Raw genomic sequence first — 26,113 nt, forward strand, 5'->3', positions numbered from 1 at the left:
AAGCCCCCATTCCTGGATTTAAACAGCCATCTTCTTATGGCTGTATCCTACTACTGCAACTTTGCCATCTTCTGCTAGCCATGTGACTCCTGGAATGTCCTTAGTCCTCTCCTCACCTCTCCCACCACTGTTGTGCTCATTCCTGTCTCTAGGCTAGCTCCTAAATATAGCTACCATACTGAAACTGGACCAAGTAGAAAGCATCATTTCTGTTTCATGTAACAAATATGCTAGGTGAGTATGATGAGCTTCACCCAATAGATAAGAAAATTAATGTTCAGAAACATTAAGTAATTTAAGTAAAGTTACACCCCTGAACAAGGGGCAAAGGGAGTAAAATTCATGTATCACTAGTATAAAGCCAACACTGGTTCCATCATACTTTATAGTAATTTCCTTGTCTCAGCTGCTCTTACACAGTTGACTCTTGAACAACACAGGTTTGAACTGGTCAGCTTCACCTATACATAGTTTTTTTTCAATAAATACATTGAAAATTTTGGGGAGGTTTGCAACAATTTGAAAAAACACACATGAACTGTGTTGTGTAAAAATATAAAAAAATAAAGAGGTATATCATAACTGCATAAAATATATGTAGGTACTAGTCTGTTTTGTCATTTGTTACCATAAAATATACAAATATATAAATCGATTATAAAAAGATAAAATTTGTCTAAACTTCCACTATAAACACTTCCAGATCATACAAGGTGCCATGCACAGTCAAGAGAAAGGTAAACAAATGTAAAGATGCAATATTAAAGAATAACTGAATAAAATTAACTATAGTACATATGGTACTACTGTAGTGATTTTGTAGCCTCTCTTGCTACTATTGTGATGAACTGAAGTTTTGTGGGTAGCTGCTTAAAATGCTGTGTGACATTAATCTCTGCATGAGCAGTTCATCTGTCCAGTAAATCGCATATTTCAGTAAAAGGTGATTTTTTTGTAGTTCTTATTTATCATTTTTAGTGCAATATCATAAACCTTGACTAAAATGATGGGACCAATATGAAGTGCCACTAGTGATGCTGAGAATGCTCCCAAGAAGCATAAAAAAGTCATAACATTAATGGAAAAATTTGAATTGCTTGATAGGTACTATAGATTGAGGTCTGCAGCTGTGGTTGTCCACCATTTCAAGATATATAGATCCAGCATAAGGATAATTATTCAAAAAGAAAAGGAAATTTGTGAAATCTTCATTGCAGCTATACCAGCAGGAGTGAAAACCTTGTACTTATTGCAAAATACTTTTTTATCTCATTTTGATAATGTAGCTTTTATGTGGGTGCAGGATTGCTATAACAAAGTTGTTCCTATAGACTCTATCATAATTGAAGAAAAAATGAAGTCATTATATGACAACTTAAAGAAAAAGAAAAGTGAAGGATGTAAAGCTGGAGAATTTAATACCAGAAACGGATGGTTTGATAATTTTAGAAAGAGATTTGGCTTTTTTTAAAATGTCACAACAATAGGAGAAGAAGGTTCAGCCAACCAAGAGAAGGCAGCAGAAAAGTTCTCAGACACCATTAAGAAAATCATTGAGAAGAAAGGATTTCTGCCTGAACAGGTTTTTAATGCAAAGGAAAGTGACCCATTTTGGAAAAAAATAATACTACAAAGGACATTCATTAGTAAGAAAGAGAATTGAGCCCCAGAATTTAAAGCAGGAAGGGACAAGTTAACTCAACTGTTCTGTGCAAATGCAATTGGGTTTATGACCAGGACTGACTTTATCTAGAAATATGCTAACCCCCAAGGACTGAAGGGAAAGCATAAACACCAGCTTCAAATCTTTTGATTGTACAAGAAGACCTGGACGATGAGAACCTGTATTAGTCTGTTTCATACTGCTAAAATAAATACCCAAGATTGGGTAATTTTATAAAGAAAAGAGGCTTAATTGACTCATAGTTCGCATGGCTGGGGAGACCTCAGGAAACTTACAATCATGGCAGAAAGGGAAGCAGGAACATTTTACGTGGCAGCAGACAAGAGAGAGCAAGTGTGAAAAAAGAACTGCCAGACACTTATAAAACCATCAGATCCCATGAGAACTTACTATCATGAGAATAGCATGGGGGAAATCGCCCCCATGATCCAATCACCTCCATCCCAGTCCATCCCTCAACACATGAGGATTATGGGGATTACAATTTGAGATGAAATTTGGCTGGCGATACAGAGCCAAGCCATATCAGAAACATTTTTATGGAGTGGCTCCATCAATGCTTTGTCCCTGCAGTGAGGAAGTACCTTGCCAGTAAACGGTTGACTTTTAACATTCTCTTAATAATTGAATAATGCCATTGGCCACCCACAACTCTCTTGAGTTCTACACCTAAGGTGTTGAAGTGGTCTACTTGCCCCCAAACAAAATGTCTCTAATTCAGTCTCTAGATCAGTAGGCCATAAGAACTTTTAAGGGTCGTTAAACATGGTTCTTTATGGAAAGGATTGTCTGCTATAGAAGAGACTTTTGACAGAGAGAACATCATGAAAGTCTGGAAGAATTGTATTATTGAAGATGTCATCTTTGTTAGAGGAAAAAGCCATGAAAGCCATCAAGCTTGAATCAGAATGTTTCTGTTGGAGGAAACTGTATTTAGATGTTGTGCATGACTTCACAGGATGTATGACAGAGTCAATCAAAAAAATCATGAAATAGACAGTAGATATGGCAAAAAAGGTGGGAGGTGAAGGATTTCAACATTCAGGTCTTGGAGAAATTAAAGCACTAATACACACCATGCCAGAGGAATTAATAGAAGATAATTTAATGAAGATGAGTACTTCTGAATGAGTACCAGACAAAGAGGTAGCAGATTTGGAAGAAGTAGTACCAGAAACACATTGGCATTAGAGAATCTGACAGAGGGGTTCCAGTTACTTAAGACTGCTTTAACTTATTTTACAACAGGGACCCTTACATGAAGCATTGCTTCAGTAAAGTAAATGCTGGAGGAAGGATTGGTACTATCTAGAAACATTTTTGGAGAAATGAAAAAGCAAAAAAGTTAGACAGAAATTACCATGCATTCTGTAAAGTTATGCTTCTGACCCATTTGCATTTATTCCGCCTCTTCGACTTCTGCCACTCCTGAGAGAGCAAGAGCAACCCGTCCTTTTCCTCCTCCTCCTCAGCCTACTCAACATGAAGACGTAGATGAAGACCTTTATGATGATACACTTCCACTTGATGAACAGTAAATATATTTTATCTTATGATATTTTAAATAATATTTTCTCTTCTCCAGTTCACTTTGTTATAGGAATACAGCATATAATACATATAACATACCAAATAGTTGTGCATCCAGTTTATATTACCAGGAAGGCTTATAGTTAACAGGAGGCTATTAGTAGTTAAGTTTTGGATAAGTCAAAAGTTACATCTGGATTTTCAACTGCATGGGGGTTAATGCACCTAACTACCACATTGTTCAAGAGTCAACTGTATATTCCTGAATTTCTAGCTTAAATATATTATCTCCATTAAGTTTTCGCTTACTGCTACTTAGGAATGGCTATAGGAATGGCTCCTCTCTCTAACTTCCTAGGGAACCCTTCACTAATATCATTTCCTTGTAGCCATCTTTTGATAGCTCATGTCTATGTCCCTGATTACACTCTTTGAGAATGGAAATAATATCTTACCACTTGTTTGTAAATTTTATATCACTAAGCACAACTCTGGACATATGGTAGTGACATTAGCATAATATATGCTTTCAATAAGTTGTTGATTGATCATATTTTATAATAAAAAATGCCTTAATGCTGATTTATCTTTCATAATAGGAAATTAAAAGCAAATATCATATAAAAATAGACATATTCTTTCCTCCACTTGGTCTATTCTGCTATTAATACTTGTGATTGCATTTTCAAATTCTTGTATTGTGTTTTTCAGCTCTATCAGGTCACTTATGTTATTCTCTATACTAGCTATTTTGTCTGTCAGCTCCTACAATGTTTTACCATAATTTTTAGCTTCCTTGCATTGCATTAGAATGTGCTCCTTTAGCTTAGTGAAGATCAATTTTATCCACATTCTGAAGTCTACTTCTGTCATTTCAGCCATCTCAGACTCTGCTCAGTTCTGATCACTTGCTGGAGAGGTGATATAGTCATTTTAAGGGAAGATGGTACTCTGACTTTTTGAGTTTTCAGTGTTCTTGCACTGATTCTTTCTCATCTTTGTGGACTTATTTACCTTCAATCTTTGAGGTTGCTGCCCTTTGAATGGAGATTTTTGTTTGTTTGTTTGTTTTTGTTTTTCTTTTAAAAGTCTGGCCTCCTTTCCATAGGGCTTCTGTAGTTTGCTGGGTGTCCACTCCAATCCCTAGTCACCTCAAATTTTCCGGTACCTGGAGGTATCACCAGTGAAGACCACAAAACGGCAAAGATGGCAGCCCTTCCTCTGGGAGCTGTGCCCCAGAGTACAAGAACAGAGACATAGACCGATAGAACAGATTAGAGAACCCAGAAATAAGACTCCACACCTACAACTATCTGGTCTTTGACAAAACTGACAGGATTCCCTATTCAATAAATGGTGCTGGGATAACTGGCTAGCCATACGCAGAAAATTGAAACTGGACCCCTTCTTTAGACCATATACAAAAATTATCTCAAGATGGATTAAATACTTAAATATAAAACTTAAAACTAGAAAAAGCCTGGAAGACAACAGAGGCAATACCATTCAGGACATAGGCACTGGCAAAGATTTCATGATGAGGATGCCAAAAGCAATTGCAACAAAAGCAAAAATTGACAAATGGGATCTAATTAAACCAATGAGCTTCTGCATAGCAAAAGAAACTATCAACAGAGTAAACAGACAACCTACAGAATGGAAGAAAATTTTTGCAAACTATGTGTCTGACGCAAGTCTAACATCCAGCATCTATAAGGAACTTAAACAAATTTACAAGAAACAAATAAACAACCTCATAAAAAGTGAGCAAAGGACATGAACAGACACTTTTCAATAGAAGACATACATGCATCCAATAAGCATATGAAAAAAAGCCTTAATATCACTGATTATTAGAGAAATGCAAATCAAAACCCCAATGAGACCATCTCACACCAGCCAGAATAGCTATTATTAAAGTCTAAAAGTAACAGATGCCGATGAGGTTGTGGAGAAAAAGGAACGCATATACAATGTTGGTGGGACTGTAAATTAGTTCGACCATTGTGGAAAACAGTGTGGCGATTCATCAAAGACCAGTGTGGCATGCCATTTAACACAACAATCTCATCACTAGGTATATACCCAGAGGAAAATAAATCCTTCTGTTATAAGGACACATGCACACATATGTTCATTGCAGCACTATCCACAATAGCAAAGACAAAGAATCAAGCCAAATGCTCATCAATGATAGACTGGATAAATAAAATGTGGTACATATATACCATGGAATATTATGCAGTCATGAAAAAGAACAAGATCATGTCCTTTGCAGTGACACAGATGGAACAAGGGCCATTATCCTTAGGAAACTAATGCAGGGACAGAAAACCAAATACCGCATGTTCTCACTTGTAAGCAGGAGCTAAATCATGGGAACATATGAACACGTAAAGAAGAATACCACACACTGGGGCCAATTGGAGAGTGGAGGGTGGGAGGAGGGAGATGATCAGAAAAAATAACTAATGGATATTAGGCTTAATACCTGGGTGATGAAATAATTGGTACAACAAACCCCATGACACATCTTTGCCCATGTAACAAACCTGCACATCCTGCACATGTACACCTGAACTTAAAATAAAATTTAAGTAACAATAATAAAATAGACATAAATACTTAATGTAAACTAATAATAGGAAATTGTTAGTGCATGTTACTTTTTCTATTATATATCATCAGTAAAATAAAGCATAAAATACAATGTTATGCAAAGAGGAAAGGACAACATAATGCACCTTTGATCTGATTAGTGAGTTTTCACTACTCCAGTAAAAACGCTAACAATAATAAAGCAATTTTTTGTACGCAGTTTTTCCTTTTCTGAAGATATATCTAAAGTTTATTTGTAACTTTTGATGTAAACACTCAATATACCATTTTATCTCTATTATGCTTTTTTCTGCAGTTTAAAATTGTTCAACTTTTCATTGATCTTCCAAAGAATGTATGTTTTAAAATTATATAAAATTACTTTAAATGGGCATGCTTATTCACTAAAAATAAGAAAATAAACAATTTATTTTGACCTGATGGCAATGCTCTTAAGAGAAATGACTTTAATAATTTAATATTTAACATATACATAGAAGGGTGATTTGTAATAACTGCTTAAATATAGACTAAAATTTGTGCAAATGAATATTTGCAAAAATTTTTAGACCAACATCATGAATGTCTGCTTTTTTGTAGTATCACTTTCACTCTACAGAGAGATATATAGATACAACTGTCTTTTGGATAGATACAAACATATAAATCTCCTTATAAAGATACAAAATACTTGAATTAGGATAAGCCATAGAAAGACTATAATTGAAATTTTCCTTAGGATTTAGTGTCTTCCTTTTCTACATTTTACCATATTCTATGATATTCATCCACTCAACCTTCATCGCTAGCCTTGAGTGCCCAGCTAATCTCTTGACTTCTTCCCTTGCAAAACCTGTTTTTAGAAAGTCTATTTTAAAAGTATTTCAGCTTTCAAATTAATGGCCAATAGGTCAATGGATTACTTCTCCATAAAATATTTGCACATTTAATTGTGGGAAAGAAAAGTGTTTAATCTGTTAGGTTGAACCATGTGGACTCCTTTTTTGGAGATCAAAATGGTTGAAAGTAGGTAAATACAGGTTCATAAAACTCAATCCACGATAATAATAAATTTTAGGCATTTGCCACGCTCTGTATGGAGCCTCTGACATTTAAGGTGCCCTCTTAGCATTTCATAAACAGTGTTCAATTGCCCAGTAAATAAACAAAGAGCAGCGTATGTGCTAATGGTTTTAGTGCTTTGATAAACTTACCCAAAATCTGCTACCAGAAAGCAAGGAATTTTTGTTAACTTTAGCATACATTTAGTTTTATTGCTTATTACTTGTAAAATATATGGCACAAAGCATCAGTATTTTTTTAATGTTTTGGATGTCTAAATATTTTATCCAGCCAGGATTTTAAAACTGTAAAACTAGCTTTCTTCCAACCAAACAGAACATCTCCTTGTATGTAAATCTTACAAAATATCCTTACCTGCTTTGGACATCTTTTCATCTTTTTTAGTTTCAGGTTCTGGGGTAAAACGTACACATAAACACATACAAACAAAAGGAAAAAAAATAACATTCGAAAAATAGTCAGTACAAAGTGGATTAATAGGTAGGCTTCACTGATTTTTCTTGTCTGTTTTCAATTTCAATTATAGTTATATACTGTTATCAAAATATTAATGGAATATGTATCTTTGGTAAATTATAAAGTAACTTAAGCAAAAATACTTTGATTTTAAAATCCAGTTTGCAAAAAAGTTTCATGCTAATCAAGTAATTTGGCTTCTTGTCTTTAATAAAAGCCAGGACTTATAATTTATGCATTCTGAAAATATTGCAAATTAAAAAATTAATAAAAATTGCTCAGAAGAAAAACGTCATAAATTTTCCTAATTTGACCAACTTAAGCAATTTTGTCTTTGACTACCATACATTTAATTCATGGGGCTCCACCTAGTGGTTAATATAATTATTGTTTTCCTAGTATTTCTGTTAGTATCAATTTTATAAAATAAATCAATTTTACCTAAATTTAATATAATAATATAGACAATCGTGACATAAAGTATCTTGTTCTCTATTGTCCTAGGACAATGTCTTTTGTCCAGAAATTCTGCATTCTAAAAACACCAGTATAGAATAAATTCATACCTTTTTTAAACTATTCAAGTAATACTCATAGCACAACCCTAATCTATAAGATAGTTGACTATATTTTCATGTTGCCAGTCTATCCTTTTATCTAACCAACTTTGCTTAGGCTTTATAATGATCTGTTCTTGGTATAGAGTCTTCTTTTGATTAATGGAAGAGTCCAGGTACATTACAGTTTTCCTCCCTCCAAACAGCAGAAAAAACTGACTTCATAGTTGGAATACCTACTGAGCATAAACTATGTATAAGGGATAATGCTACCAGCTTTATTTGGGTTTTAGTCTAGCAGTGTCTCATTTTCTGTAGTTATAATTTTAAAAACTAATTTGTTTAACTGCAGAATTTTATATAATAAAGAATGTCATAGACTTTTACACACTACTTCCTATAATACTTGAGTGCACTTTCTGTAAAAAGTAGAATCAGTGCTATTAATGCACTCTGACACTCTTTGGCACATATTTCTCCCCCTTTTTGACACATTCACTTAGCTTGGTAGATACACCCTATTTTAATGTTTTCTATATGCCACAGTATTATAGAAAATTTTGTTATTGTCTGTAATCACTCTTTAGATTTTAAGCTCCATTAGTGCAAGAACTGTGTTTTGTTTATTACTCAAATATCAGCACTGGGTGAAATATCTGATATGTGGTATATGATCAACAAATATTGTTGAAGGAATGAATGAGTGAACTAAATGGAATATATAGAATGACTAAAGGCTCCCTCTTGGGTATCTGAAGTCCTAGAAGAAATTGATTCATCTTATGACTCTAGAACTAGAGATAAAAATTCAATGTCACATAGCTGTTGCATTTATATTTTATTTTAGAAACTTAAAAAAATAAGTGATGTCTTTATGTGTCCAACGATAGCAAATATGACCTGCAACAATTCAATGATACCTTCAATTATTGGGTTTCCTGGTGCTATGTTTTGTCTCAGTCAGTTTAGGCTAAAGTTAATTCCTGTCTAATTACTTAGTCTACAATAACACAATTCTCTCTTTTGATGGTGAGTTCTGATGAGATTTTGGCTTCACTGGAAAGGAAACAACTTTTTTTTTCTCTAATAGTTCTGTCTTTATTGAATCTATGCTAGGTCAACAGTACAGTTTAAACTTTCAAGCAAATTAGCACAATTCTAGTGATGAGAATTATTTTTTCTGGAGTACTTATGGCTCAAGTGCTGGTCAATTATTGACTTGCATTATTCCATTATTTTATGAAGTACATGCTATTTTAATCCCCATTTGGTAGATGAAGTGACTGAAACTTACAGAAGTTAGTTTGCGGAACCTCATTCAGCTGCTAAGTGGCAGAACCAAGATTCCATTTTCCCAACCTATTTCCCTTCACCCGGGTCATATCCCAAGGTCTGGATAGAATGATCTTGGTCTCCTTCTTAGTTCTGTTTCCGAAGTATGGCTAATTTAAATATTTGGATTTCTTAGAAACGAATTCCCACAAATTTAAATCTTTTCTTCCTAGGACACAGTTCATTAGCATTTTGCTCATCAATAATAGGTATCTATTTGAAACAGCCTTGCTTCCCACTCTGCACACGGCTTTCACTCCTGTCAATCATATTGTAATCTTGAAATGAAATCTTCTCAGCCTTAATGTTTGTCAAACGATCTTTTGGAAAAAATAAAAATTGTGGAGAATATTTTTACCAACTATGGGTACAATACAACCAGAACCAACTTCAATCTTGTACACAGAATTTTGTAAGCACTCTTATGAAAAGGTACTATCTAACGTGTGGCTGTGGGCCCTCTTACTAGAATAGAACTACTGGCTTTAGTGTTATGTGAACAGTAATGCTAAAGATGACCTTAGGACAAGTTCTTCTGGTGTATGAAGAGTCGGTTTTTGGGTTCTATAATCTGACTTTAAAAGCAAGCTCATTTCCTAAGTTTTGTGACCTTGGGCATTACTTAAAACCTCAAGTCTTTATTCTGTCATTGCTAAAATGGAGAAAATCATGTAAAATTGATGTGAGAATTAGAAGTGATGTATATAAAGAGCTTAGCTATTTTTAAATTATGCTCATAAACTTAAATTGCATGATCTTTCAAAGTAATTTTCTCTTCTTTTTTTAAACAGAATTGGGATTTTACCCTTGAATACTCAAGGCAGGAATTGATATGTGAGAAATTGGCAACGGATTTTCTAAGTTGAGCAGCTCTTTTATTAGGCTACTTGATTTTTAAGAACTCAGTGCACTCATTTTGTAGATGATATTTCTACTGATAGTAAAGTATTTTTTGAGCCATATGAGATTACAGTTTCTAACTAGGATTTATTTCAAGCCATATAAAAACAACTATATATATATTTACATATGTGTATATATATATAAACTTTATATATGAAGCTTAATGAAAAGTTATAATGAGATGCTTCAGGAAACCAAGGACAGTTGTTAGTTAATACTGGCCATTGGGACTGGGAGGCCAGAGAGACAGCAGATGAGCATTTATTTTTCATTCCGTCTTCACTGTTTAATTGTTTTCTACCACAATTATTCTTGTATAATAATGCAATATCTAATTTCTATAAACATTTGCCACTGAAGCCCTTCATTTTGGGCTACACCGTACAAGCATTGGGGAAATATGGAACCAAAAATTCCCCATGCTAAGTTGTTGAGGCAGGCAGCCTGCCATTTCCTATGCAGCACTGACTTTTCCAGGCTGTTGATTTCATTTGTGAAATGTAAATTGCTGATGGGCCTGGGGAAGGGAGTTTCATTAGTGATTTTTCAATGTCATCAATAGTGTTTTCAAGTAGAATAAGCAGACCAAAACTTCAGCATGCAAGTGCTTAAGTCAGAAGGGCAGCAGTGGAGACAAACTCTGTTTAGGAGTCTCTGCTTTGTCTTCATAAAAAGAAAAGAAATAAATTTATTCAATATATAAATCCCAAGAATCTGCATTATTTTCAGAATGCCTCTATTTTAAGTACTTTGCAAGGCAAAAGCTAAATATCATAGATTTTTTTCCTCAATTTATTTTGTTATTATCACGGTTGTTTCTTTAGCACATAGATATCTCACATGTGGAATAAAATAAAATAATTATTATTATTATTTTGCACCAATGACACTTTGTATTTGCCACATGGTAGTCTCTGAGGTAAGTATATTATATATGTTATCTATATTTTATTGATATAATATTAAATATTCATTTGTTTATTAGCTCTCTAACCCCAGTAGCATATAAACTTCATGAGTCCTGGGATGATTTTTTTATTTTCCCTAATACATGATAGTGCTTAGACTGTTCTTTGCACAGAAGAGAGATCAACAAATATTTGTTGAAAAAATGGACAAATTACATAATCCTTACATACCACTCCTATGTGGTAAATTTTATTATTAGACTCAATTTACAGATAGCAATACTGAGACTTAATAATATGTTTAAATATATACTCCCTAGTAAGTGGCAAAACTGGGATTCGAATTCCATTTTCAAAGTTTTAAGCACTTCAACACACTTCTATAACTTAAGTTGCTACTGATAGAATTAAAAGTTCTGAAGCATTTAATACATAAAAACTATATAGCACACCACATTCTACTTCTTATAAGTGGTCTGTCTATATTATCTATGTTGTATTATCTACACAAACTACTAATAGTCATTAGGATTATAATTAACATATACAATATAATCACAGAGGTTTCTATTTTTTTTCAAGCCAGTCTTTAAATCATGAATCGTATTATATAGTTTCCTACGTTGAGCTGGTAAAACTAAGCAGTCTGAGCATTAATAGAAAATGAATAACTCTCTCACGCACTCCTGGAGTAGTATTCAATATTTAATGACATGGGAAGTTGTTATATTTAAAAGCGGGTCACAAAACCTACTCCTGTAAAATATATAAAGGAACATTAGCAGTGTTATCTCTGGTCAACCATAGGTGAGTTTCAGTATGAGGGGGTCTGGAAAACGTGGTGGCTGAGGACATAGGTCTAAAATCAGACTGCCAGACACCAGTTCTGGATCCACATCAGGCAATTGTGTGATCTGGGCAAGTAACTCTCAGTGCTTCCATTTTCACGTTAATGCAAACAGGATTGCTGTGAAAATTAAACACTACACGTGAAGTACTTCGAATGGTGCCAGGTACAAAGCAAACGGTGGAGGTCAATCATTTCACTGATATTTTAAACTACTTTTCTCGCACTTTTCTAACCCAATTTTAAATACAATACGTATTTTAAAATTAAAAAAACATTTTATTTGTTATAAGCAACATTCATACATTTATTCCAAACCCATGGTTTTTCCATCATTTGGACCTTTTTTTATTCAGGATCTCCTGAATATTTGGACTTTGATGAAAACCTGTTGCTACTACTTGCTATTACTACTATTACCAGTACTACACACAAAGACACGCAATTTCACAACTTTGTTGTGGTCCTAACTATATTATTATTTAAAAGAAAATGTGATGCACTTTGCATGTGCCTGCACACACACACACTCACACTCTTCCACATTCTGTTTTCTGCATGAGGAAGTACTGCATGGAATATAGAAATACTGTCACTCCAAATAGCTTGACTTCAATGTTTCAGATATGGGATAAGCCTCCCTAAATAAGTCTTAAGAGGAATGCTTATTTTGCAAAGATCCAGTCTGCTATACTAGATGGTATCTGATTTCTTCTGCTGCAGACACAATGCTTTGTGGTCCAGATAAATATAACTGCGAAAAAGACAAGATTTCACTGCCTTTGAGTTTGATTTTGAACTTCTTCAGTTCATAAATTGCCAAAAGAAGAAATTGTTCTAACTTTGGGTGAGGTCACACAGCGAACCAACACCCAGCATCTGCTACTACATAGCTTTTCATCTTATCTGGCTGTACATTTCTTTACTTCAATATTTTACTGACTGTTTAACATTTTCCTTTCTCTTATTTAGCCACATCCATATGGTCTTGACACTTCATGCATTCTCTATGCTCCCATTTTCCCTGATTATCTTTCTGAATTAGTATCATCTTTGCTCATGAACTGAGGAATCCTTCCATGCATAATGAAGAAGCAAGGTGATGATATTCTCAAGTGATAGTTCAACTTCATTCATGTCAAGGAGTTGCAGAGATCATTTTTGCCACTGCAGTTGAAGAAAAACAAACAAACAGGCAAAAGCTAACCAAGCAAACAATTCCTCAGTTTGAATTTTATTTCCTTTTTAACCAAATAATCTAATATGTGATCTCTGAAACTCTCCAAATTTCCATTTTCTAATCTTTTGAAATGGAAACATTATAATTATCTCAGGAATTTGTGGCTAGAATTAGACTAAATGATTTAACAAATATTTCCTGAGTATTCAAGTACTAATATTGAAATAACAGATCTCCATTGATTAGATGAAAATTTGGCCTGCCTTATTGAAGGGAGCATTGGCGAACACTTTGCTTTTCCCCTGTCCCAGCTCTTTTTTTTTAAATTTATTATTATTATTATTATTTTTTTTTTGAGACGGAGTCTCACTGTCACCCAGGCTGGAGTGCAGTGGCGCAATCTCGGCTCACTGCAACCTCCACCTCCTGGATTCATGCCATTCTCCTGCCTCAGCCTCCCCAGCAGCTGGGACTATAGGTGCCCACCACCACGCCCAGCTAATTTTTGTATTTTTAGTAGAGACGGGGTTTCACCATGTTAGCCAGGATGGTCTCGATCTCCTGACCTCGTGATCCACCTGCCTCAGCCTCCCAAAGTGCTGGGATTATAGGCATAAGCCACCGCGCTTGGCCTGTCCCACCTTTTTTCACTGTCTTGTGAGATCTTTGAGGACAGGGAATATGTCTTTTCATCTTTGGAGCCTCACTGCCTAGAATAGCCACAGAACATTATGTGAACACTCAAAAATTGTTACGGATATATAACAAAATGCTGTTTCAAAATGACAGGAAAATCAAAATGCTAACTTCATTTTTAGGGTGTTTAAATCAAAATATGAAGCAGAATCCCTGTCTCACTATCCAAAACCCTTACATGTATGGAAAAACACATTAGAACTGACCCATTAGACGTTGAACCCTGGTGTGCATTATCTTCAGATATTTATATTTAATTTGTCTGTCTAGTAAAATTATTCAGAGTGGCTACACAAACTAATTTGTTTATTGTTAGTTATTTCAGGAAGCAAGAGCCTCAAACTACTGACATCACTGCTTTTCCCATAACACATAGACACACACACAAGCACACCTCCACACACACATGTTCTCTGTCTCTGTCTCTGTCCCTCTCACACACCTCTCAAACCCATTAAGTCAACAACAGCAACAAAACAAAAACAATTATGGTTGATAAGTTTCTGTAGGTGTAGTTCTAAAATGGCTCCAGTTTGTAATGCAGGCGCTTAAGTCATGACTCAATGCTTTATGCCTAAGTCCTGATTCTGCAATCCTTCCTTGGCAAAATTCCCAATGGAGTTTGATGCTTACAGAAAAACTTTGCTGAGTGGACATTAAACACATAAAATGGGCCACAGGGCATTCTCTCTTTTCAGCACAGAATAAATGCATACATTGTCCCTGCCTTATTCTGTCATCATTTCATTTTCATGGTCTTTTGTCTTTTGTATATGCTAAATGCAATGTACCACACTTCTGATAGTGTCACTCTGCTTTTATCTGTTCTTTCTTTTATGCCTACTTATATGCTCCTCATTATTCTTTCCTTCCCTGAAGCTTCCCAGTGTGAAGAGTGTGCATTTAAAATAGGTGAGATATAATTGGAGGTGGCTGCATGCATTTGTAGGTCCTGCAGAAATTGTCAGAATCAGGCCCTGTGATGTTATTTGAAGATGGCAGATGGCGAGTTGGAAATATTTCAACTAATGAGCCTGCTGACTTTAAACCATTCAATGAGTTCAGAAAGTTGTGCAAAAGCCACTTACCAAGGTAAACAAGCAGGCATTCCTTAGTTTTCCTTTACTGAGGGGAAGTCACTAGACTCTTGCTTGTTTTTCTGGGTACCAGTATCGATTTTCTTGAATTTGAAGTAAGAATAATCAATTAAGTAGATAAAATGTCATAGGTTTAAGTATGAATCATCTTATATCTTGTTCAAAAATGTAAAAATAATAGATGACTTGCAGTAGAAATAATATATTTTTAAAAATGTTAATGGACAGAAGCCAGGTGTGTGGTGCATGCTTATAATTCCAGGTACTCAGGAGGCTGAGGCAGGAGGAGCTCTTGAGCCCAGGAGTTTGAGGCCAGCCTGAGCAACATAGCAAGACCTCATCTCTGAAAAGAAAAAACAAAAAACAAAATAAAACAAAAAAACCTTCAAGGAGAGAAGCATATTAGAACATATGCATAAAATAGCTTGGAGTGATAAGACAGGTTGCAGTGAGATTGTGACCCATTCTTTCATTCAATTCTGCCTTTTGAATGAGGGCTGATATTTAGAAAATACCAAGGAATGAATATTGGAGCTCTACACTTAGAGTTGCACGTGTATTTCACCTACATACAGCTGTACACATGTTGCTGTATATTAACATTTTGGATGAAGAATATACAAATTCTCAGTGCTTGGATACAATACTTTTGTATAGCTAATGCTTGCAGAGAAAATCCTGGCCCCCTCAACTACTTTTGAAAATAATACATGACCTCTTTCCATCCTATCAACTTGACATTTTGGCATAATGGACATAACAAGAAATGTGTTAGGCTGTAAATTGCTGCTTAAAGTGAAAGTGCTACTGTTATGGGTCCAACTTTCACTTTAACAATTCTTCAGAAAATGAGTAGTCATGGATTTTAAAGGCATCTCCTAAGATTTTATTCTTTAGAATCCTGATTGGTCTTTTTTATTAATCAACAGATTATCTGTAATCTTCCTTCATGCCTAGCAAACACAATAAAATTATTACAAAGACAAAAATTTTGACTATGTGTTAGGATAAGTTTTGCTAATATATTCCAATATTGAAAAAAAGAAAAATAAGATTATTTTTAGTGGTTATTAAGTCTGATACTAAGTAGCTAATTCAGCATAAAAATCTTAGCTAATCATTTAATCTTTGGGCATCAATTTCTTCACTGTTAACATGATAGTTGTAGTATTTCTCCTTAAAATACTTCAGAGCAGAATTAAATCATGCTAAGAATTTATATTAGAGACTAGGCACCAAGAAACTCAGAAAAAGTACAGAAAAATTAAAATACTAATGTTGATTACTAAACCAAATATTCTAGACCCAGTATTAGACTATGAAAATATTTTACTGAAAGTTCTAATATTTCGTAGAGGAGGACAATGACATGAGTGAAGATGACATACGTGAATTGCAATACTATTGGAACATTTTAAAAATTTAGAGTAGTGAATAAAATATATAGATTAATTGAATCTTCTTAGAGTTATCAGTTTCAAAAGACAAAATAAATCCCTGTTATATCAGTTTAAACAGAATCAGAACACTAAATAACTTTAAAACTGGAACTTTGGGGACAAAACTCCACCTTTTTATGTTAATCACTGGACACTGGAATATTTATGGTCTCTAGATGTAGCAAGACAAAAACACTGGTTAAGTTTACTATGGCATATGTTGAATTAACTTATTCTGAAAGGTGCCTTTTGGGATAAGTCTCTGAGACCAACAGTCTTGATTCTTTCTTATAAAAGCAGACTACACAACACATACTCCTTCAATAAATCATTGAGCTTTCCCCTGCAGGTTTGTATCTGAATTAATCAATATTAAAATAGTGCTTATAGAAACAACATTGTACCTTTGCAATGAGACACAAAAACTAGTGACAACTGAACATGCAAAATTACCAATTTCTGTAAAATAAACAGCAGAGAGAGTGATTACTAGTATTGGACTTCAAGTTTGTTGGTAGTACTCATGTTAAGAAGAAGGTTCAGGGTTCCTCAATTTTGAGACTTAACTTTATCCTCTCCTAACATTATTTCTCTTACTCTTGGCTCTTTCCATAAGAAATCGCACCCATGCATGGCATGCCAACATCTTCAAATTCAGAAAACAGGTTCACAAGTGTATCTCCAACCCAAATATTTTTTCTGATACTCACACCCAAATAGCCAGCTTCCAGCTCTAGATTTCTACTAGAATGTCCTAAAAATACCTCAAATTCAGCATGGTGTAAAAGAGATATAGAGTCTTATATTCTAAGCATGTCCTTTTCTAGTATCCCATCTCAAAGTCCCATCTCACTTCAGTGTAGCATCTCATTTTGATTGAATCTGGCTTCTAACATGTTGAAGCAATTTTGAAAAAATATTATCAGCTCCATGACATTGAATTCTGAGTATATTAATATTTCTCTTAAAGTCACCCAAATTTTCTTATAGACATACACCTACTATTAATGTTTGGTTTACATAAATGTCCTATACAAAACTTCATGTAGTTTAGATAGATTTCAGCTATTGTTTCTCTATCCTCTATTTGAATTGAACTGTGTCATAGAAATAAATTGTTAGTCCACATTATAAATTAACCAAGAAGTACTGATTACAAGTATCACCCACATTTTTCAGTGATCATAAATTTATTATTTGGTCATTTGCTCAATTAGCTATTTTTAAAATAAATAGAAACTGGCAAATTTTAAATTTCAAGTGCTTGCTTTCATTTTAAAAATAAAATCTGCAGATTTTTAAAATATCAGTTATTTTTCTTTGTTCATTATATGCATTGCAATATATTTTTCTAATGTGTGGCTAATCTTCCTCTTCTGGATTTGCTCTCTTTGTGTCTTAAGAAATTCTACTGTAACCAAAAGCTATATATATATTCTTCTCTATTTTCCTGAATGTTTGAAGTTTGTCTTCTAGCATCAAGTCTTGAAGATGTCTTAAATTTCTTTTTGCGCAAATATGAGAGCGGAATTTAAATTTTTTCCTACATGAGAAACAAGTGTGGTTTTCCATTTATTTTCTCAATGATACATCTGTCATCTAATGTATTTTCCTACATTTAGGGCTTCATTTCTGGGCTCGCTGTTATGTTCTCTCAGTGTGCGTTCCTATACCCGTACTATTTCCATATCATTTTAATTAAAGCAATTCTATAAAAAATAACTATATTTGGTCAGGCAATTCCACCTTATTATTTTTCAAAAAATATTTTCTTATTTTTGTCCTTTCAAGTTTAAAGACATTTAAGAAAACTTTTTTCTACTCTAAAAATACTGTTGATATTTTTTATATGAATCTATACATTACTTTAAAGGGAATTGATCACTTCCAGATAGGAAAAGGAAATATTGCTTCACTTATTCAAGCCTTTAAAAATTGATTTCAAAATTTTTTTCATAATTTTTACATGAAAATGTCATCAATATTTAGATACATTTATTCTTTGTAACAGAGTTTGTTTCCATTGTGAATAGGGTACCCTGAACGAATAAATTTTTGAATTATTCATCACTTATGTTTAGGAATGCTAAACATTAATTTTCATAGGATGATCTTGTATCCAGAAGTTTTGCTAATTTCTCTTATTCATACTAATATTTTGTTTGTGGGTAAATTTGGAATATTTATGAAGATGGCTTTTCTGCAAATACAACTTTGATTATCCCTTTTCAATTCTTATACCTTTTCTCCATTGGTACTATATCTGATACAATGTTGAAATCAAGATGACATTTTTAGTGTGTTTTATATTTAATATTTAAACATAAGTACATATGTATAATTTGTAATGCTATATAAATGCATATATGTGATCATATTACACATATTCATGCACATTGATTTTTGCGTTGTTTTGTTTAGTCAAAATCATTTTTAAATGCTTGTATCTCTCCCATAAACCATATTATCAACCTAGTCTAAATCACTCCATATTTTCCACATTTTCTCCATACTGTTATAATAATCTTCAAACATATGGAAAGGCATGTAATGGCAGAAAATCCTGACTAGCCAACACAACTTGTTCTTCATTCCTTCTCTCACCCAGAATCCCTCGCAGTTAAATGTATCAAGAACCTAAATCTTCCCTGGTGGCAAGGGGATGGGACTGATGCATGCCACCTGGCACGCATGCCCTCACACTTCCTCCTCCTTTGTGCTGGCTGCAATGCCAATGCATAGGCAGAACTTGGAACCATGTACTGAAGATGGCAGAGGCCGCCCCAAATGACCACACACCCCCAACCAACACCACCACCACCTGAAAACCTATCTTATTATTAATTTTTTTCATATGATTTGGAATTTCAGGTTATATTTCAGCCTGAGAACTGTATTATTGTGGTTGTTGCCGTTTTTGTTTCTTTTTTTCCTATGAATTGCGACTGTGTGATTCCTTCCTCTCGCACCAATCTTTCACCGGGCCTCTAGTCCCAAGTACACTTTGATGGCTCCAAAACTTGCCTCATAGTGTTAGTAGGGATATTCCTGAACAAGTCTCTATTTCAATACATGACTTGCTTCAGGTCCTAGATGAGGGGCTGAGTTTATTTTCTCCACTTTCCTGGGTCTGCGCTTTCCTATTAACTGTAGCACCAGAGAACTATTTACGGCAACTGTTTTTCACCTTCTTTTCTTAAATGGGGGTTCCACTTCAGTATCTGGTTAACTGCATTGAGACTTGTGTAAAATCCCTGCTTATTCCAATGAACGTTATTGCCTTATGTGATCCTGGTCAGCAATTCTGTTTAAGGATCCAGAGCCTAGCACCCCCGCAGCTTCTTTTTGGCTTACTACCTTGTTTTCACTCTGTTTTTCAACCAATTAAATGTTTCCCTCTTGATTGCATATGGTTACGGCTTTTAAAATTTATCCATCTATAATTTATCTTTCATTTTAAGGAATGAAGATGAGAAGAGCCTTCAAATCTTGAAAATGCACTTCCATTTTCCTGGAAAATGAGAGTTAAAAAGCCAGAGTCCTTGTCTCCACTACATGATTACTGAATCAGAATCTTTGGTCATGAGTCCTGAACGACATTTTTATTTTAATTCAATAGGAGAGTTTAGTGCATAACCAGATTTAAGAGAATAAATTAGAACACGGTTCTACCTTTACTCAAAGAAAAATATGCTGTGGCTATTTAAGTATTATAAGATTAACACATAACAGATTAATTTCTCATTTAATTGTGTATGATATTGCCATATTATGTCTGATGCTCCTTTAATGAAACCTTTTAAGGAGCTCTCTAATTACTAAAAGAAGTGTTAAAACTTTAACCTAGAAAATTTTCTTTTAAAGTTAATTCCTGTTACTAAAGATTTATTTGAGATGTGACTGTTCCAATATGTGTGAAATGGTGGTGATCCCCTTTAATGAAAGAAAGCCTAATGAGACAACACCTCCTACAGGTGAAAGTTAAAGTCACTTTGCATGATATGATTACACTTTGCTGATAAAATCTCCAGGAGTTGTCATTCACATTCAGCATCACAGGTCTGAATTTTGGCTGGTTGTTTGGAACAAAAAAGAAGAAGAATTTCAATGCATAAAATTTTAAAGCACCATTAATATTCTGGCAAATTTCTAGGAGACATCACTGTCACTCTAAGTGGGAAAAATAAAAATGACTAATTAAAATCCTGACAGTAATTTAAGGGCTGAATTTCTAAAATGATAATAATAATAATAATAAAATGGGATTTAAAATAATTATTCTGGTGATTACATTTAATTGTCTTTTTGTGCAAATCACTGTCTAGTCATAGCCCTTACTAAAAATTAGGAAGAAAATGGTACAATGAAGTAAAACTGAGGATTTAGCTAATGCATCTTCTTCAACATGATATATGTTGCCCTTGTCCCCATCACTAATATCTCTAACGATGAAATGGCTGGTGCTAGATCCAACCACCTGGTATGGGATTATGGAAAGAAGATACTTGGAAGAGTAGAAGAAGATTCTTTGAGAATATATTTCCAGACATCAGAGACTAAAATAAACAAAAACTAAACTTTTAAAATAAAAATATTGATATATATAATATTCCTGTCTGCACCTTTTAAAAATATTTCCACCTTATATTGGCAAAAGAAATATAGCATCATTGTGTGATTAAATTACTTAATGGTATCTAACCATTTCAACTTACATTGTTATATCCAAGTCAACCAACAGTAAGATCATGTTAAAGAAACCTAGAATTTATTTAAGATGAATTAATGTTTTGGTAAGTCCAGGATATTTTTCTTACCTTTCTCAATTAATTTAAACTTTGAATACTAAAATGTAGCACGATTTATCTGCCTTTTGGACATTTAACATAACATATATGAATCCTCTTGCAAGGCAAAATATACTAATTTACATATCGCATCAAAATAACAAAATAGTGTGCAGCAATAAAGTAACTCTATCATAAAAGCTGATGAAAAGAAAGTTTTAGTTATAATAACACATTTCTAAAAGAAGACATAAGTTCCTTAATAGGTTTGAAGCTATGTTGCTTTAATTTTTTTTAATCAGATACATATGGGGCTGAGAAAAAAAATCATGTTGTGTTCTTACATCTCATTAAATAACAATTATGTTTATTTTAACATTAGTTGCAAAATTAGGAAAGTATGACTTAAGGCTATAGTTTTATACATTGCTACACTCACTAATGGGGGCTCTCCATGCATCCTTCATTCCTCTTACTGATCTTTCTGTCAGCTTTCCTCTCCCGCTGATCTCCATACCACTTCCAACCCCAATCCATGCTTATATAAGCTCACCAGAAATCCTTCTCTTATCAATAAAAAAATCCCAGTAAGATGAAAGTTGTACAGCTAAGTCCCTCTACTAAGTGTGGTCAATATTTTACAGGGAAACAGGCTCTTCTTCTAACATTCACAATAGTAAGTACATTACTTGGTTTTTATAATTTCAGTGACTCATTAATATGGGCACAATGGAAAATTTTTAATATTTACTTTGACACCAGGAAATATTAGACACCTCTGAGCACAATGCCATGTCCACAGAATATACTTGGATTAGTTAGAAATTTCATGTTTTATGTTGAATTTGGCAAGTTTATTTGTGTTTTAGGGGACATAATTTGATGTATGGCATATCAGAATCCACCTTACTTCAAGCCTATCACAATGTGCCTAGAGATGCAACATGGCACATTAGAAAAAGAACAGTGCTTGATTTAGGAGATTGAAGTTCTAATGCTGTCTCCACTACAAACTGTAACTTTGAAAAAGGTCTTGACTATTTGGGCTTCATTTGTCTGTAAGACAAGAGGATTGGACTACAGTTTCTAAGTTCCTCCTAGCTATACGATATGTTTAGGATTCTATTATATATGAACTTACAGAATCAAAAGATTTCACTGAGAAATTTTTACTATTTCATTTTATCTTAAATCTTTGGTTTCCATGGCTATTCCTAAGATTCACTCTTTGGATATTTATAAAATGTAGATTCCTCCATTTCACTACAGACCCATGGAATCAGAATAGCATAAGACTTTTAAAATTTTTGCAGTATTTCTGATGCAGCTACACTTTCCTTTTTTGTTTCATAGTACAATTTAGAATTTAATGATGGAATATAAATCTTTTTTCTTTTGCTTAAAAACATATGAAGGCTATGGTTTTGAGACCCTGAAAATGAAATGATTCATTACTTTGTTGCAAATAACTGAATATGCAAAAGGCAGATCAATGTGGCTTCACATTTCATTATATAATATTACCTTTTTCCTTTAGGGAAGCTGGAACTTTCTCTTCTTTCCCTTTAATAGGTTCTGAAAAGAAACATCGGACATTTATTTGAAGCCAAGACAAAGAGATTTTCAGATACCTATAAATGAAGTCAGTAAGCTGAAAGTATCAGTAAGCTGAAAGTATCAGTAAGCTGAAAGTAAGTGGAAACTTTATAATGCATTTTAAAAATGGTTTTACTCATATAGGGACAAAGAAACAACAGTATAGAATACAATAAGCCATAAACTGATCATTTTTCCTTGGCACAAACATAAGTTGTTCAACAAGTTATAATCTACTTGTTTAAGAGAATGAGTATTTGGATGGATAGGACCTTATTTATGTGTAATTTTTAAAAATCACATGACTTCAGCATGCAGAAGTCTTCCAAAACTGTTTAATCAGCACAAAGCCAGTTTATTTCTTTTAGCCCACATTTTGTCAAAAAAATAAACAACCAAATAGAAAATCCTGCACATATCATGTATGTAGCGGTGTTTTAGTCTTCAGACTCAAACTTGAGAATGAGACTAAAATAAAATTTGAGAGACAATTTCAGCTAGGAGACAATTTTACCTATAAACTTTTAAAGTCTTCAAAATGAAGGCCTTGGTTGAAGTAACTCAAATAAAACTTTACTTATTCTACCACCTTCCAAACACATCTTCAGTGTGATTCAGACCATATCATGGGCTCCAGACACATATATGGTCAATGTCTTTAACATCATTATATTCAACAGCCTAATAAAAAATAAAACATAAACACATTTTATGCTTCCTCTGCAACATTAATGCTCAATATAGATTTTATGGATGAAAATGACTTTTAATGCAATTATAAGGGAAAGAAAGAGATCTATCCTTTCAGCCCCCTTTTCTATTCCCACCATATTATTTGGGTGAAAATACAGAGACTGTGATGGTAGTGCTTGTAAATGGAGATGCCACTCTAGTAATCACTTAGAATTAACTGAGTCCAGATAGTTTTGGATGTATTAAGAATTGATTTTGAGGTTTTATTAAAAGAACTGCATCTTTCAAAGCAAAATTTTCTTGTCGGGTAAGCTGTAGCTTTAGATATCCATAAGCATGTAGAATTTTTTTAAATGTCTTTGGTGACAAATAAATGCCCAGGTTGCTATTTATGGTGTTGTGTATAAATAGGGATTTTTTTTCCATACTTCAGCATATGAAGATGAAATCAAGAGTCATGAATTGAACAAACACACTGGAAAGCTTCATTAACTGTTTTTCAAGCTGATGGGGGTAATTTACTGCTCTTGCACTTCCTGGCTAAGCCAAAAGGATTAATGTGTTGTGAAATGAGGAGTGGTGGTGGAAACAGACTCCCAGTGGGGCAGGAGAGTGCAATGCTTCGAGTCTCAGAATTCAAGATTCAGCATGTTGATCTAAATGGGTGAGTGTGTATGTTTGTGTGAGGGTTTAGTATTTATAAAATACAGGACCTAGAATGAGAGCCCACAGAACTACATTGATTTTAGTGGAGAGAGAAGGAAAGGATGGAATAACAGATACACTTTTATAGGACATTCAAAGATTGTAAACCCAATACCGTAAGCTTTGGAGAATGATCTCAGAAAATAAAAGTGATTTCTATTTCCAAGTTTGCTACTGGCAAGATGCCTTCGGTTCCTAGGCTGAGTCATCACTTGCACTGACTTTCCTACAGATCATTTATTCTCAGCATCCACTTTGTCCTCAGGGGCTTTTGTCCCAGTTTAGGAAGTCCACAGACTTCTCTGAGGAATCTCTAACTACCCAAGGAAGTGAGGAGGATATTAAATCTGACAAAAAAGTGAAGAGAGTATTACATGGAAACTCTGCACTTCTGCATTAGGAAGGAGAGATACATCAGTGGTTTGAGTCAACTCTTATGCCACTTTTCAGCTTATCTATCTTGTTTGTCAAAAGCAGAATATTGGAAAACATTTTTTAAAATATAGTAGTTTCTTTGTGTTTGTCCAAGAGTCTATAGGATGATTTATGGTTCTTGATTATCAGGGCCTATAAAGTGTTTAATGGTGCTGGGATATAAAGTGGAACTCTGTCAAAATTATTGAGGCACGAACATTGTTATGGAAAAATAATTCCCTAAGGGATAGGAAAATGGTTTCAGATTTGCCACTGCCTTACACTACCCCCAGAGACAAAGGCAGTAACGAGGAACTGGGTTAGTATCCATGATGAAGTACAGCATGGCTGGGGAGGAGTTTTGAAGTCTTCAGACAACTTACCCCAACCTTAATTCTAGCTTTGAATTGTTGAGTGGAAATGGCCAAGAAAAACATGTTGAGGACAAATGGAAGTTGGGGGATCATAAGTTGCACAGTCCTGAGCATCAGTAAAAGAAGATCAGTTCTGTCAAGATTCCTCTGCCATTATATCCAAACATACACAGACGTGGGGGGCAAAACTAGTCAATAATTTTGATGTCCAATTGTATTACTCCAATAACAGAGAAACCTAAAAGTGCTATTATTTTGTTCTCAGAGGAGGAGAAATTACTTAACTACTGTGTTGCCTCTTTGGATTCAGTTTGCTGTTTCTCAGTCCGTAGGTGAATCTTCCATACTCAGATATGTCAGACCAGGAGTTAGAAACAAGTTATCGGGGATAGGGTTGAATGCCACAAGGAAGATAACCAATATCATGGGTCACTAACAGGATTTTCTGTTTTCTGGATGGTCAAGACCTCAAAAGCAGGACTATGTCCCTGTGGGTGTGTTGAAAAGGCTTAAGTGAGTCCACTGGTCCAGGAAAGTCAATAACTGAACCAGCAACAAAAGTTGGCAAGACATATCATTCTCCTGATTTTTTTTTTCTTTGCAACGGTCATCCCTAGAACTCTATATGTCCTTACTTAAAGGCAAAAGCCTAATAATGTATCTCTGAATGCCCCAGTGACTCATGGTTATCACAACTCTGATAAATGCGGCTCCAAATGATTTCCTTGTAATAATGCTGGTTTTAAACTTGAAGCATCATTTTAAAAATGAATTTGGATGTGCACATGCAGGCGGAATGTATGAGTAACAGGCAAATGTAGGTAATCTCTTAGTGGTTTAATAGAAGTAACTGACAAAATACAACGCTAATAAAATAAGTGAATTTTTAGCAAGTGAAATTGCTGCATTCTGATTCTGCCACAGCTTAGCAGCAGGCTTCAAAGAGACTCTCCAAAAACAATAACACTGCAGAGGCTTTTGAAGTCCCTAAAATCTTATAGGTAATATTAAAATTCTGTCTTTGATACTTAGTAATGATAAATTATATTCAGAAAAAATGAAATTCTTCTAAAACAGTATTCGACATATATAAAGGCATTTTGGGGGCATTAATGCAGTTTGAATTAAAAAGTAGATATATTTATATCATCCTAAATCAATAATCATATGCTGCAAACCTTTATATATATAATTTTCTAGTGATTGAAATTTTAGAGAAAATAGTAGATAATTT

At 34.1% G+C, this 26,113-nt stretch overlaps 1 protein-coding gene and 1 long non-coding RNA gene across 29 annotated transcripts in view; one reads left to right on the top strand and one right to left on the bottom strand.

The window, feature by feature from the left end:
• LOC107975291 (uncharacterized) lies at positions 1–25,880 on the top strand. The gene is made up of 4 exons (XR_001718712.3): positions 1–234; positions 22,670–22,788; positions 23,820–24,050; positions 25,804–25,880. It is a non-coding gene; the product is annotated as an uncharacterized LOC107975291 (long non-coding RNA).
• Positions 1–26,113, bottom strand: part of TRDN (triadin) — a 414,373-nt gene that overhangs the window by 85,730 nt on the left and 302,530 nt on the right. For all 28 annotated transcript variants that reach the window (XR_008548643.2, XM_054686250.1, XM_054686252.1 and 25 more), the window contains 2 exons: positions 22,622–22,672; positions 7,250–7,288 (listed from right to left, as the gene is read on the bottom strand). Coding sequence is in view for 27 of the 28 variants with exons in the window: in XM_054686250.1 (XP_054542225.1) it covers positions 7,250–7,288; positions 22,622–22,672 (90 nt within the window). In the remaining variant the exon portion in view is untranslated. The remainder of the gene's footprint in view (positions 1–7,249; positions 7,289–22,621; positions 22,673–26,113) is intronic.

The sequence above is a fragment of the Pan troglodytes genome, chromosome 5, assembly GCF_028858775.2.
Source record: "Pan troglodytes isolate AG18354 chromosome 5, NHGRI_mPanTro3-v2.0_pri, whole genome shotgun sequence".
NCBI classification, from domain to species: Eukaryota; Metazoa; Chordata; class Mammalia; order Primates; family Hominidae; genus Pan; species Pan troglodytes.